Source organism: Crocuta crocuta, unplaced genomic scaffold (assembly GCF_008692635.1).
Source record: "Crocuta crocuta isolate KB4526 unplaced genomic scaffold, BGI_CrCroc_1.0 scaffold513, whole genome shotgun sequence".
Classification (NCBI taxonomy): Eukaryota; Metazoa; Chordata; class Mammalia; order Carnivora; family Hyaenidae; genus Crocuta; species Crocuta crocuta.
Genome location: NW_027527461.1, coordinates 414,008 through 425,990, shown reverse-complemented (window position 1 = coordinate 425,990; position 11,983 = coordinate 414,008). Strand labels below are relative to the sequence as shown.

General features: G+C 50.2%; 1 protein-coding gene across 5 annotated transcripts; it reads left to right on the top strand.

Annotated features, from left to right (window-relative positions):
• Window positions 1-2,851: 2,851 nt before the first annotated feature.
• On the top strand, window positions 2,852-11,474 carry ZNF692 (zinc finger protein 692). 5 transcript variants are annotated; one of them, XM_077763624.1, is made up of 12 exons: window positions 2,852-2,935; window positions 3,587-3,774; window positions 4,061-4,092; window positions 4,436-4,699; window positions 5,217-5,265; window positions 5,355-5,480; window positions 5,799-6,017; window positions 6,105-6,182; window positions 6,288-6,366; window positions 8,040-8,154; window positions 10,775-10,874; window positions 10,995-11,474. In XM_077763624.1, the coding sequence occupies exons 2-12, from the start codon at window positions 3,599-3,601 to the stop codon at window positions 11,296-11,298; spliced, it is 1,542 nt and encodes a 513-aa protein (XP_077619750.1). In that variant the 5' UTR covers window positions 2,852-2,935; window positions 3,587-3,598; the 3' UTR covers window positions 11,299-11,474. The 5 variants fall into 5 exon arrangements, with proteins under 5 accessions (XP_077619750.1, XP_077619742.1, XP_077619729.1 ...); XM_077763616.1 differs by lacking the exon at window positions 2,852-2,935 and adding an exon at window positions 3,237-3,255 and having other exon boundaries at window positions 5,358-5,480; window positions 5,802-6,017; XM_077763603.1 differs by lacking the exon at window positions 2,852-2,935 and adding an exon at window positions 3,237-3,255 and having other exon boundaries at window positions 5,358-5,480.
• Window positions 11,475-11,983: the final 509 nt, after the last annotated feature.

Below are 11,983 nucleotides of genomic sequence, written 5' to 3'. Positions count from 1 at the left end.
AGCAATCTACATATTTAATGCAATCCCTATAAAAATACTACCAGCATTTTTCACAGGTCTCGAACAAACAATCTTAAAATTTGTATGAACCATAAAAGAGCCCAACCAGCCAAAGCAATCCTGGAAAAGGAAAAATCAAAATTGGAGGTATCATGATTCCTGGCTTCAAGCTATATTACAAAGCTGTAGTTATCAAAACAATTGTTACAAAACCAGACACATAGCTCAGTGGAACAAAATAGAAAGCCCAGAAATGGATACACACTTATATGATCAACTAATCTTCAGGAAAGTAGAAAAGAATATCCAATGGAAAAAGATAGTCTCTTTAGCAATTGGTGATGGGAAAAGTGGACATCAACAAGCAGAAGAATGAAAACAGACCACTTTCTTACACCATAGAAAAAAAAAAATATATATATATATATATATATATGAAAGATTTTACTGTGAGACAGGAAACCATCAAAATCCTAGAGAAGAACAAAGGCAGCAATCTTTTTGACTTTGGTACAGTTTCCTACTAGACACGTCTCCAGAGGCAAGGTAAACAAAAGCAAAAATGAACTATTGGGACTTCATCAAGATAAAAAGCTTTCTTTGGGGTGCCCAGGTGTCTCAATCAGTTCGGCATCTGACTCCTAATATTGGCTCAGGTCATGATCTCATGATTTGAAGGTTTGAGCCAACGTCAGGATCCATGCGGATGGTGTGGAGCCTTCTTGGGATCCTATCTCTCTCTCTCTCTCTCTCTCTCTCCCATTCTCTCTTTCCCTCTCCCACCTGTGCCCTCTCTCAAAAACAAACAAACAAACAAACAAACAAAGCTTTGCATAACAACGGAAACAATCACCAAAACTGAAAGGCTCCCTATGGAATGGGGCAAGATATTTGCAAATGACATATCTCATAATGGGTTATTATCCAAAATCTATAAAGAACTTATTGAACTCAACACCCCAAAAACAAATAACCTTGTTCAAAAAATATGCAGATGACATGAATAGAAAAATTTCCAAAGAAGACATCCAGATAGCCAACAGACACATGAAAACATGCTCAACAGCATTCATCATCAAAGAAATACAAATCAAAACCACAATGAGATACCACCACGCACTGTCAGAATGGTTAAAATTAACAACACAAGAAACAACAGATGTTGGCAGAGATGTGGAGAAAGAACAACCCTCTTGCACTGTTGGTGGGAATGCAAACTGGTGCAGCCACTCTGGAAAACAGTATGGAGGTTCCTCAAAAGGTTAATAATAGAACTACCTGATGATCCAGCAATTGCACTACTAGGTATTTATCCAGAGTACAAAATTATAGATTCATAGGAGGCACTTGCACCCTGATGTCTATAGCAGTATTATCAACAATAGCCAAATTATGGAAAGAGCCCAAATGTCCATAGACTGATGAATGGATAAAGAAGAAGTGGTATAGGGGCGCCTGGGTGGCTTAGTCGGTTAAGCGTCCGACTTTCGCTTAGGTCATGATCTCCCAGTTCGTGGGTTCGAGCCCCGCGTCGGGCTCTGTGCTGACTGCCAGCTCAGAGCCTGGAGCCTATTTCAGAGCCTGTGTCTCCCTCTCTCTCTGACCCTCCCCTGCTCATGCTGTCTCTCTCTCTCTCTCTCCTAGAAATAAATTAAAAAAAAAAAAAAAGAAGAAGTGGTATATATTCAATGAAATATTACTCAGTCATAAAAAAGAATGAAATCTTGCCATTTGAAAGGACGTGGATGGAGCTAGAGTATATTATGCTAAGCAAAATAAACTACTCATAGAAAGACCAATACCATATGATTTCACTCATATATGGACTCTAAGAAACATATGAGATGAAAATTGAGGAAATAAAAGACCAAGACAAACCATAAAACAGACTGAACTGTAGAGAAGACACTGAGGGTTGCTGGACAGGAGGTGGCCACTGTTATTGGTTAAATAAGTGATGGGTATGAAGCAGGCTACATGTTGTGATGGGCTTGGGTGTTGTATGTACATAATGAATCACTACATCTGAAACTAATATTACACTGTATATTAACTAACTGGAATTTAAAGACATACTTGGCAGAAACAAAATAAAGCCGTGGGGCAACTAGATCACTCTAGAAGACGTACGAGACAGCACTTGTTTTAGGGCCTGATCCAGGGGGACACTATGTTTTGTTGGGACAGAGGGGGAAGATCCATGTAGGAAAGGAGGAGCCAATGAAGAAGGAAGAAAATCAGGAAAGTGTGAAGTCACAGAAGCCAATGGGATTTGTGGTTGGGGGGGCATGAAGGGAAAGATCTACACTGTCAGATGTTGCTCTGATGGAGGAGAAACAGCAGTCAAGTGACCATTCCATTCCAGCCGTTCCTTGGAAGGAAAAAATCCATTGGAGTCATTAGAAAAGAGAATGGGAAGTCAACAAGAGTCCACAGCGAATCTAGGCAACTTTTCAGAGGACTTTTGATGCAGAGGGAATGGGCCTTGGGGTTCTAGAGAGGAGTCTAGTTGGTTTTTAAGGATGCCTGGTTCCGCAGTGCACATGTGCAGGTTGGTGGCAACTGAGAGGGAGACACACTGAAGGTGAAACACAAAATTGTAATTGTGGAGACAACATCCATGAGCAGGCTGGAGAGGCTGGGGTCGGCACACAGCGGGAGGACTTGGCTCCATTCATTTCCCCATCAAGCGCAGGCACTTGCCGCAAAAGCCAACCCTCCACAGTTTCCCGGGAGCTCAGCGAAGAGCTTGGGCAATTCCTGCGGAAACTACACCTCCCAGCAGGCGCTACGCTAGGTAGCCAATGCGCAGGCGCGCGCTGCGGGCCTCAGTCTCTCCCCTCCCAGCAGCCCCGGCCCTAGTTACCGGCTGGAGCCACCGACGCGGAGGGGGACGGGTTCCTCTTAAAAGAGAAACGGCGGCGGTGCGCGCGAGGTGGGCCCTTGTCCATCCCTGCTCTCCGGGCCTGCGCGCGAGGCAGGGGAGGCGCAGGCGCATTCCGGGTGAGGGCGGGTGGGGGCGCGCAGGTAAGGCCGAGTCGGGGTGGACCGCGGCGGGCCCTCTGGGTGTCCTGGGAGCTGCCTGTGGAATTGGCCAGACCTACCCCTAGTGAGCGTTAAGTGGGGCGGCCCAAGACCGGGTGGGAGCGCCCTCCAGACCCTGGCCCCACCCACAGTCACCCCGCTATGCACGCCCCCAACACACACGACCTCCTCTTCCCACATCAACCAGTAAAGGCCTGTGCTCTCTTCAAGGTGAAACTATTACCAACCTCTCCTCCAGCCCCAGTTGAAATTTCTCCGTAGAAGTCTCACACCCCTTCCCCATAGCTTCCGTTTCTACGCTTCAGTATGCCTGGGGTCAGGCCATTGTTCTGACTTTGACTGGCTCTCTGCCTCCCACTCCACAGCGCTAGTTTTCATGCTCTGTAACGTAAACTGGGGTGGTTGGGTCCAATGGCAGCGATGCTATTGAAATGACTTAGTCTTGCTCCAATTCACTGTTGAGGAAACGGAGGCCCCAGCGGCGTGGAGCCAGGGGTCCAGGATCAGGTACGCCCATATGCGTGTCTCCTCCACCTTGTAGGTTCTGGTGCCTATGGCTTCCTCCCCGGTGGACGCATCCCGCAGGCGGCAGGAGAAGAGACGGCAGCTGGACGCGCGCCGGAGCAAGTGCCGCATCCGCCTAGGTGGCCACATGGAACAGTGGTGCCTCCTCAAAGAGCAGCTGGGCTTCTCCCTGCACTCGCAACTCGCTAAGTTCCTGTTGGACCGGTTAGGGGCCAGGGCGGGACTCTGGAGGAGGGTACCCAGGCTGCAACACCTACTCCCCTCCCAGGATCAGGTGGTGGTCCATGGCTCCTTAACACCCACAGGTGTCTCATTTCAGCAGAACCGCCTCTGTGATTTGTGGCCTCTGGGGGTCCTGTGCCCTCTTCTTGGTCCCCAGAGAAGAGGGGGGCTCTTAGGACTGGGTCCCTTAAAAGTGTGCAAGTGTGGAGTGCTGAGGGCAGTTGACCTGGACCCCTACCTAAACTCCCTCTCTTTCCCACCCTGGCAGGTACACTTCTTCAGGCTGTGTGCTCTGTGCAGGTAGGTAGGTAGGGAATAGCTAGAGGTAGGGGGTCAGGAGCCAGGGAAGGAAGAGGGACAACAGGGAGTGATGTGACCTAGCAGCACCCTCCATAAGGGGATTGCATCTGAGTGAGTTTGGGAAAAGGTGGAGTAGTTGGGGAGCCCAACATAGTTTGATGGGAATAGCCTGTATAAAAGAGAGCAATGTCTCAGGACCTTGGAGGTTCTGGGCTCTGAAGAATGGTAAACTCGACTAGGGACTGGGGTTGTCTAGGGGCCTGGGGGACAGGGCTGAATGTGGCCCCAGAGTGAGAGTAGGGGTCCTCCCAGATTGCCCTGACTGTTGCCTTCACCATTCCAGGTCCTGAACCTTTGCCCCCCAAGGGTCTGCAGTATCTGGTGCTCCTGTCTCATGCACACAGCCGAGAGTGCAGCCTGGTGCCTGGGCTTCGGGGGCCCGGGGGCCAAGATGGGGGGCTTGTGTGGGAGTGCTCAGCGGGCCACACCTTCTCCTGGGGCCCCTCTTCTGGCCCCATATCTCCAGAGGAGCCCAAGCCAGTTTCCCAGCCAAGTACTGCCCCAAGAAGCTGGTGCCCAGAGGCCAGGAGTGGGCAGGAGCCAGCAGGTAGGCTGGGAGAAAGAAGAGTTGTGGAGAAATGGAAGAGAAAAGGTTCCTATTTCTGTTGCTTAGAACTCCATTTTCTAAAAATTATCCTTTCTCAATGGAAAAACTATACTTATAAGAAAATATATCCTTGAATATATTTTCAGGTATAAAAAGCAAAATACAGAATAGGGTGTATGTTGTTACTATTGGTGGAAAAATAAGGGGAGAAAGAATGTATGTATGCACTTACGTATGTATAAAATATTTCTGGAAGGGCATGTAGGAAGCCAAGCCCTCTGGAAAGAACTAGGTGATTAGGGGACAGCATTGAAAAAGAGATTTTTTCATAGTGTAATTTTTTGTACTTTTATTTTTTGAACCATGTGAACATATCATTTCTAAAATATCCCTTCCGACTCCAGTAGCCTCTGCACCCTCCTCCTTCTTCCTAACAGTCCTCCCACCACTTCGGACCTTAGAAGTACACTTGTCCTCATCCCTCCAGCCCAGAGTTCCTTCTCCTTTGACTCTACAGGTTTGGAACCTGAGCATGAGGAAGGGACTCAGGAGGCCAGTTCACTCAGGTGAGGTTGGGGGTGGAAGGGGCAGGATAGGCTTGGAGGGAAAGTGCAGGTGAAGGAGCAGAGCCTGAGGCTTGCCTTCCTTGGTCCAGCAGGGAAGTGAGACCCCTCCTGGAGACCTTCCCATTCCCAGGAGAAGAGGGGGAGGAGGAAGATGAGGATGAAGAGGAGATGCTCAGTGATGCCAGCCCATGGACCTACAGCTCCTCCCCAGATGAGCAAGTTGGGGCTGAGGGAGGATGCTGAACAGAGCAGGAGGGAGGGAGGGAGCAGCTGGCCGGGGCTCCCAAAGCTTTGCAGACTTGGTGGGGAAGGCAAGATGGGCTTTGGGGAAGGCAGAAAGAATTGGAGGCTTTAAATTGGGTGGAAGGTGGTGAAGTTAGGCTGTAGGGGAGAATGAAAGCTGAAAGCAGGTGTGAACAGGGATCCTGGGGTAGGAGTAGGGTTGTTCTGACTTTGGGATCTTTGCAGTTTGGGGGCTTAGGACTAGCTGAGAGCCCAGGGAAATAATGCCCTCCTGTTCCTTCTCTTTTCAGCAGTGATCCAGATGCCCCCAGACTCCTTCCTTCCCTTGTCACCCATACACTTGAGGGGGAGACACCCCCAGCCTCAGCAGCTCCCCTCAATCCCCTTCCTGTACCATCCTCCTCTTCTTCATCACTGGGTTCTGGAGCTCTTCTGTCTACCGAAGTTGGGGTACAGCCGGAACTCAGAGGGACTCCTCAAACAGCCCAGCAGACTGAGCCCCTGGCCAGGTAACCTGATGGCTGAGACAGAGGGCAGGGGCATCCCGGGACATGGCCCTCCCTCGAGGCCCTCTGCTCCCTTTTTGCTGCCCGTAGCCCTGGGAGTCAGGCCCAGTCTGCTCTGACCTTGGCCTGGGAAGAGGACACAGCACAGATCGGCCCCAAGAGAATTAGGTAGGACTTGCAGAGGGGCCTGGGGGCGAGGGGGACGAGTGAGAGGAGGGGACTGAGGAGAGCCCGTGGGAATGCTTATGCTACTCCCTATCCTCCTCCTCCCAGGAAAGCTGCCAAAAGAGAGCTGCTGCCTTGTGACTTCCCTGGCTGCGGACGGATCTTTTCCAACCGACAGTATTTGAATGTGAGGAATATGAGGGGCACAGATTGGGTTTCATGTGGCTTCAGAGGTGAGAAGGGCTGAAGGAGATGCTGAGAGGAAGGAGAAGCTGAAGCAAAGAAACCTGGACTGTGGGTGGGTTCAGAGATGGGAAGAGAAAGATCAGGATAGACCTGCAGTGCTTACCTACAGTTAATAATCACTAAAGCAGACAACTGGTAGATAAGGCAGAAAACCAAGCCTCCGGTACACAGCTGCTTCCCACTACTGCTGGTTGCATGGGCCCTCCAAGGGTCACATGGAGATGACAATGGCATTCCTCAGGCTCTCAGAATGCTAGGACTGTTCTGGGGCGCCTGGGTGGCTTAGTCGGTTAAGCGTCCGACTTTCGCTTAGATCATGATCTCGAGATTCATGGGTTCGAGCCCCGCGTCGGGCTCTGTGCGGACTGCCAGCTCAGAGCCTGGAGCCTATTTCAGAGTCTGTATCTCCCTCTCTCTCTGACCCTCCCCTGCTCATGCTGTCTCTCTCTCTCTCTCCTAGAAATAAATAAAACTTAAAAAAAAATCCTGAAAAAAAAAAAAAGAATGCTAGGACTGTTCTAAGCACTTGATATAGGTCAAGTCTTTTGATCTTCAAAAGATCATTTGTGAAGTAGGTGCTGATACTGTTGCTGCTTTGCAAATGAGGAAACTGAGACACACAGATAGGTTAAGCAATTCCCAAGACTCCTTAGCTAGTATGTGATGGTGCTGGGGTTTCTGAGTCCACACTCAGCTACCTGGCACTGCTGGCTTGAGAGGGCAGTTCTAGTGCCAGGGGACTGGAAGGACTGTCGCCAGCCTAACTGCAGGAGAGGTTTGGGGCACAATGAGGGAAGGGCCACAGCCCTCACACTCATCCAGAGCCCTCCCAGACCCAAGTCCTGAGGGCGAGAGCCCAGACCAGGGGGATGGTGAGGCAAGGGTGGACGACATTTGGGCAGGAAAGCTGTGGGTTGAGAAGAACTTTAGCAGGGCTAGTCAAACTCACTTGAGCTTCTTAATGGAGGAGACTGAAGCAGCCACCAGCAGCAGTTTAACTATGAGAAAGCAGGATTAGAAATAAAGGGAAAGCCCGTGCAATTTAGTGAGCCAGAATGTGAAATTAGGTGAGACAGGAGAAATATTTCCAATAAATAATCAGGGAGTTAAAGAACACCACACAATCCCTGAAAGCATTCCAGACTGAGAGCATACACGTTTGTGTGTGTGTGTTTCTAAAGCAGATTTAGGAAAATACCACGTAAAATATACCCATGGTTAGCAATAAACCCATGGTTAGGTGATTTGGGCAATATTATTGTACATTAGTATTGATATTGAAGAGGATAATCATACCTACCCAAATTGTGTTCTCATTCCCAGCAGAGAGCAAATCAGGGAATCAGGAGTGTCACCAGAATGGGACTTTGTTCAGGGAACTGGGCATTGTAAGGAAGGTTGTGGTAACAAGGTGAGGTAATGGAAGTCAAGGACAGAATAGGGTGAGGGCAGTTTGATGTCAGGATGGGATGGTGGGCTCACATATAGGTGAGGACTGACCAGGATGATGTGAGCTGATGGTGACAGAACTATTGTGGGATGGGGAGGGAGCAGAGGAGCCCACCTACTGGGTCAGCTCTGGCAGTCTCCCTGAGACCCCGTTTCCTTCCCTAGCACCACAAGAAGTACCAGCACATCCACCAAAAGTCCTTTTCCTGCCCAGAGCCAGCCTGTGGGAAGTCCTTCAACTTTAAGAAACACCTGAAGGAGCATGTGAAATTGCACAGTGGTGAGTGTAGAAATGCCTTCTCACTTTCCTCTCCTGTGGGTCCCTTCACCTCACTCTGTGTTTTCACTTCTCCATGTGAGTCCTTTCACTTCTCCGTGTGGACCCCTTCACTTTTCAGTGTGGGTTCTGTCACCTCCCCCTGGCGGTCCCTTCACTTGCCCTGTGAGGCCTGTCACCTTCTATCCGCAGGTGCCATCACACCCCTCTGTGGGATGACTCTCACTCACACTCAGTTCTCTGTGTGTTGTGCACCTGCCTGCTTGAGACTGTTCTAGGTGTGGGATACAAAATGAACAAAGTGATGGCAGGGATACAAAGAGATATGAAAGCAGGGAAGGGGTGGAGAGCATGAGAGAGGAGTTTCTGTTGTAGAAAGGGAAGCTGCTTTGAGCCAAGACCTATGTGAAGGGAGAAATAGAGGCTTGTCCATATCTATGGGCAGCACGGGGGAGGCCCTAAACTGATACCTGCATGGAATGTTCCAGGAATGGAGGGGAGGCCAGGAAGTAAGAAAGGAAGGAAAAGAGGTTAGATAGATGGCAGGGGCCTCCAACACTACCATCAAGATGTTTGGCTTCTGGCTGAATGAGATGGGCACCATCCCGGGGTGTGGTGTAGCAGAAGGACACAACCAACTTTAAAGGAGCACAACTGACTTTAAAACTGACTTTGCGACTGCCATGTGGAGAAATGGGGCTGTAGGAATGTGCAGTGTGCAGTAATGGCAGCCTTGACACCACTGGTACAGCTGAGTTGGTGAGAAGTGGCTGAAGGCTGATGTGAGCATTAAGGCGGAACCAGAGGGCTGCTGTGAGAAGGACAGATTGGCCACAGGTAGATGGACAGGAAGGAATCAAGGGTGACTTGAAAGATTCCAGCTTGAGTAACTGGTTAGAAGTAATGTGATTTCTTGAAAACGAGGGAGGAGCAGGCTTTAGGAAAGGGACAGTGTATTTGGGACATGATAATTTAGGCATCTCAGAAGATGTGAATCTGGAGTCTGGAGTCGAGATGCTGGGGGGAAAACGTTTCATTACAAGCACATGGGTGGTATTTGGAGCTAAGGATGGAGTGTACCTCCATGGAGTGAATGTAGGTAATGAAGAATAATGAATGGGATTGGACATGTGGGAAGAGCAGCAAGTGGCCAGCGAGGCAAATGAAGAGAGCAGTACTTGAGGGAATCAAGTGGAGAGAGTGCTCCAGTGAGGAGGGATGGAGGGTGGCTTGTGCCAGTGCTACAAGATGGAGTAAGATGAGGATGAGGACTTTGATTAGATGACAGGGTGGGATGTGACAAGGGAGAGGACAGCCAGAATGGAATGAGTTCAAGGAAAGAGGAGCTAAGGAAGTGGAGTTAGAGAATATGGACCACTCTTTGGAGTTTTGCTGTGAAGACAAGTAGAGAAGTGGGGTCTTAGCTGGAAAGCTGTAAGCTTGGGGACACAGAGAGGGGAAAGGGATCCCACTGAGAGGAAAGGTAACTGATAACTAGGTGGGGTGAGCAGCCTCCAGCCAGGGAGAAGAGGTGTGTCTCTGCACTACTGGAGGGCAACTACAGTGGAGCAAGTATTCACATATATGGGCACAAACGTAAGTTTGCTGACGGATTAGGTAAGGGGAAAGATGTGCGTGTTCTCTCCTGGCTTCTCTCTTCTTTGTGACTTGGAAAATAAGATCACCGCTGAATGAGGCTGACAGAGAGAGGAGGTGAAATAATGGCCTACTGGACTTCTGAGAGTGGGAAAGTGAAATACAGAGGCCTATGGTAGACTCTTGAGACTTGTGGTTGTGGATGAAAAGGAGACGCTGGTGGGTGGATGGTGGCATGGATTGTGGCATCTGTTTCTACTTCCCTTAGCGCACCTGTGTGGCCCTGGAGCAAGCCAAGTATCATGTTTATCCTAAGTTGGATTTTAACCAAACAGGTCCAGCTGAGGAAGAGAGCGGCCAGTGAATCAGTAGTATGAGTGAGGGAAGGCTACAAAGATGCCTTGGAAAGGGAAAGGGTGAGGAGTGTGGAGGGGGACAGTGGAAAGTCAGCGGGCTGCTGGACTGGCAGCATGGAGTCACAGGCAGCAGGACAAAGTAGTAGAAAGTCCTTGCTGGAACTGACTGGCATGCTTGAAATTGCAATTTCTCAGAAGGGTGGGAGACCAGGTAAGTGAAAGACCTGGTAGACCAGAACAGAAATGTGGAGTGCTGGCTGAGGAGAGGGCCTGGAGCCAGAGATTTGTGCAATGTTACCTGTAGAAGGCTACAGGTGTACATGTACGGTCTGACTGTGGGAGTGAGACAGATGTCTAAAGGATGCCACAAGAAGTGACAATACCTCCTGTGTGCCCTGCCCTGAGGCTTGGAGGTACAGGAGAAAAGACACAGCAGACCTGTGAGAGCTGCTGGAGAAAGGCAAAGGGCAGGTGCTGTTAGTGCTGGCAGGTTCAGGGAAAAACGGAACAGGTTGGCTGCTGACAGCCACAGGGCACTTTTGGGGGCTGAGATGGATGGGATAAGCAGGCTGAATGGGGATAGTACTCCTCTGAGGGTTGGCAGATGGGTTGGGCTGAGGAGGGGCCACATCCTGGGGATGAATGCTGGGGTGTCCCCTGTGCACCTGCAGACACCCGGGACTACATCTGTGAGTTCTGTGCCCGGTCTTTCCGCACCAGCAGCAATCTCGTCATCCACCGGCGCATCCACACTGGAGAGAAGCCCCTGCAGTGAGTGTGGGGGAGTATGGGTGGGAAGGTAGGGCTGTGGGTTGGGAGGAGGGGGAGACTGCCGTGGGGAAGTCAAGATGGGCTAAAGCACTGTCTTTTCCTCCACTATCCCTCGCTCAGGTGTGAGATCTGCGGGTTCACCTGCCGACAGAAGGCCTCCCTGAATTGGCACCGACGCAAGCATGCAGAAACAGCCGCTACTCTACGCTTCCCCTGTGAGTTTTGTGGCAAGCGTTTTGAGAAGCCAGACAGCGTTGCAGCTCACTGCAGCAAAAGCCATCCAACCCTGCTCCCAACTCCACAGGAGTCACTCGGCCCTTTGGAACCCTCCCCCAACATCTCTGCCTCTGTGCCCCTGAGGTCTGATGATGAGTCCAGGCCCTCTCTGGTTCCTCAAGCTCTGACCACGCTCCATCAGCAGTGAGCATTCCTGGGCTCTGAGGAGCCAGACCCCAGGGACTGAAGGGGAGCAAGGAAGAGAAGGGCCAGATGCCTGGCCTCCAGAAACTAGGGTGACAGGGAGTGCAGGGTGGTGGGGGGCAAAAAAACCAAGACGGGCTACTTTAGGCTTCCTAAACAGAATAAACCCAGTATTTTACAGTCGTGTGTGGGCAGACTGGATGTTTTGGCACCTGAAGAATGAGAATCCTTATTCCTCTGGAAGCAGGCTCTGCTAGAATGTGCCTGAGTATACCACAGGTGCAGGCCCTGTTCCTCTCTCTGTAGGCCCCTACCTCAAGGACCCAGCTTTCTTTCCCAATTTACTTTGATACTTTGTAGTCCTTTTCAGTGGAGTATCATACCTATTCTTGCACTTAAGCAGGGCAGGCTGTGACAGTATGGAGAGCACTGGGTCATTCCAGAGGAATAGTTGGAGCAGGAATGGAGGTATGTGAGCCTGAGCCACATTTGTACTCTTCACTATCCGGGAACCAAGTGTATAGGCCTGAAGAGTCTTGCCTTCCAGTGCAAAATTAGGGGGCTGTATATGCAAGATCACTGAGCTACCTTGGGTGGAGACAAGACATCTTAGAACTTCAAAAGGGCCTGGCTCTTGGATCACTCCTGATATCTGCAAAACAGCAGCCTCAAGCTTTGAAAAAAGAGGC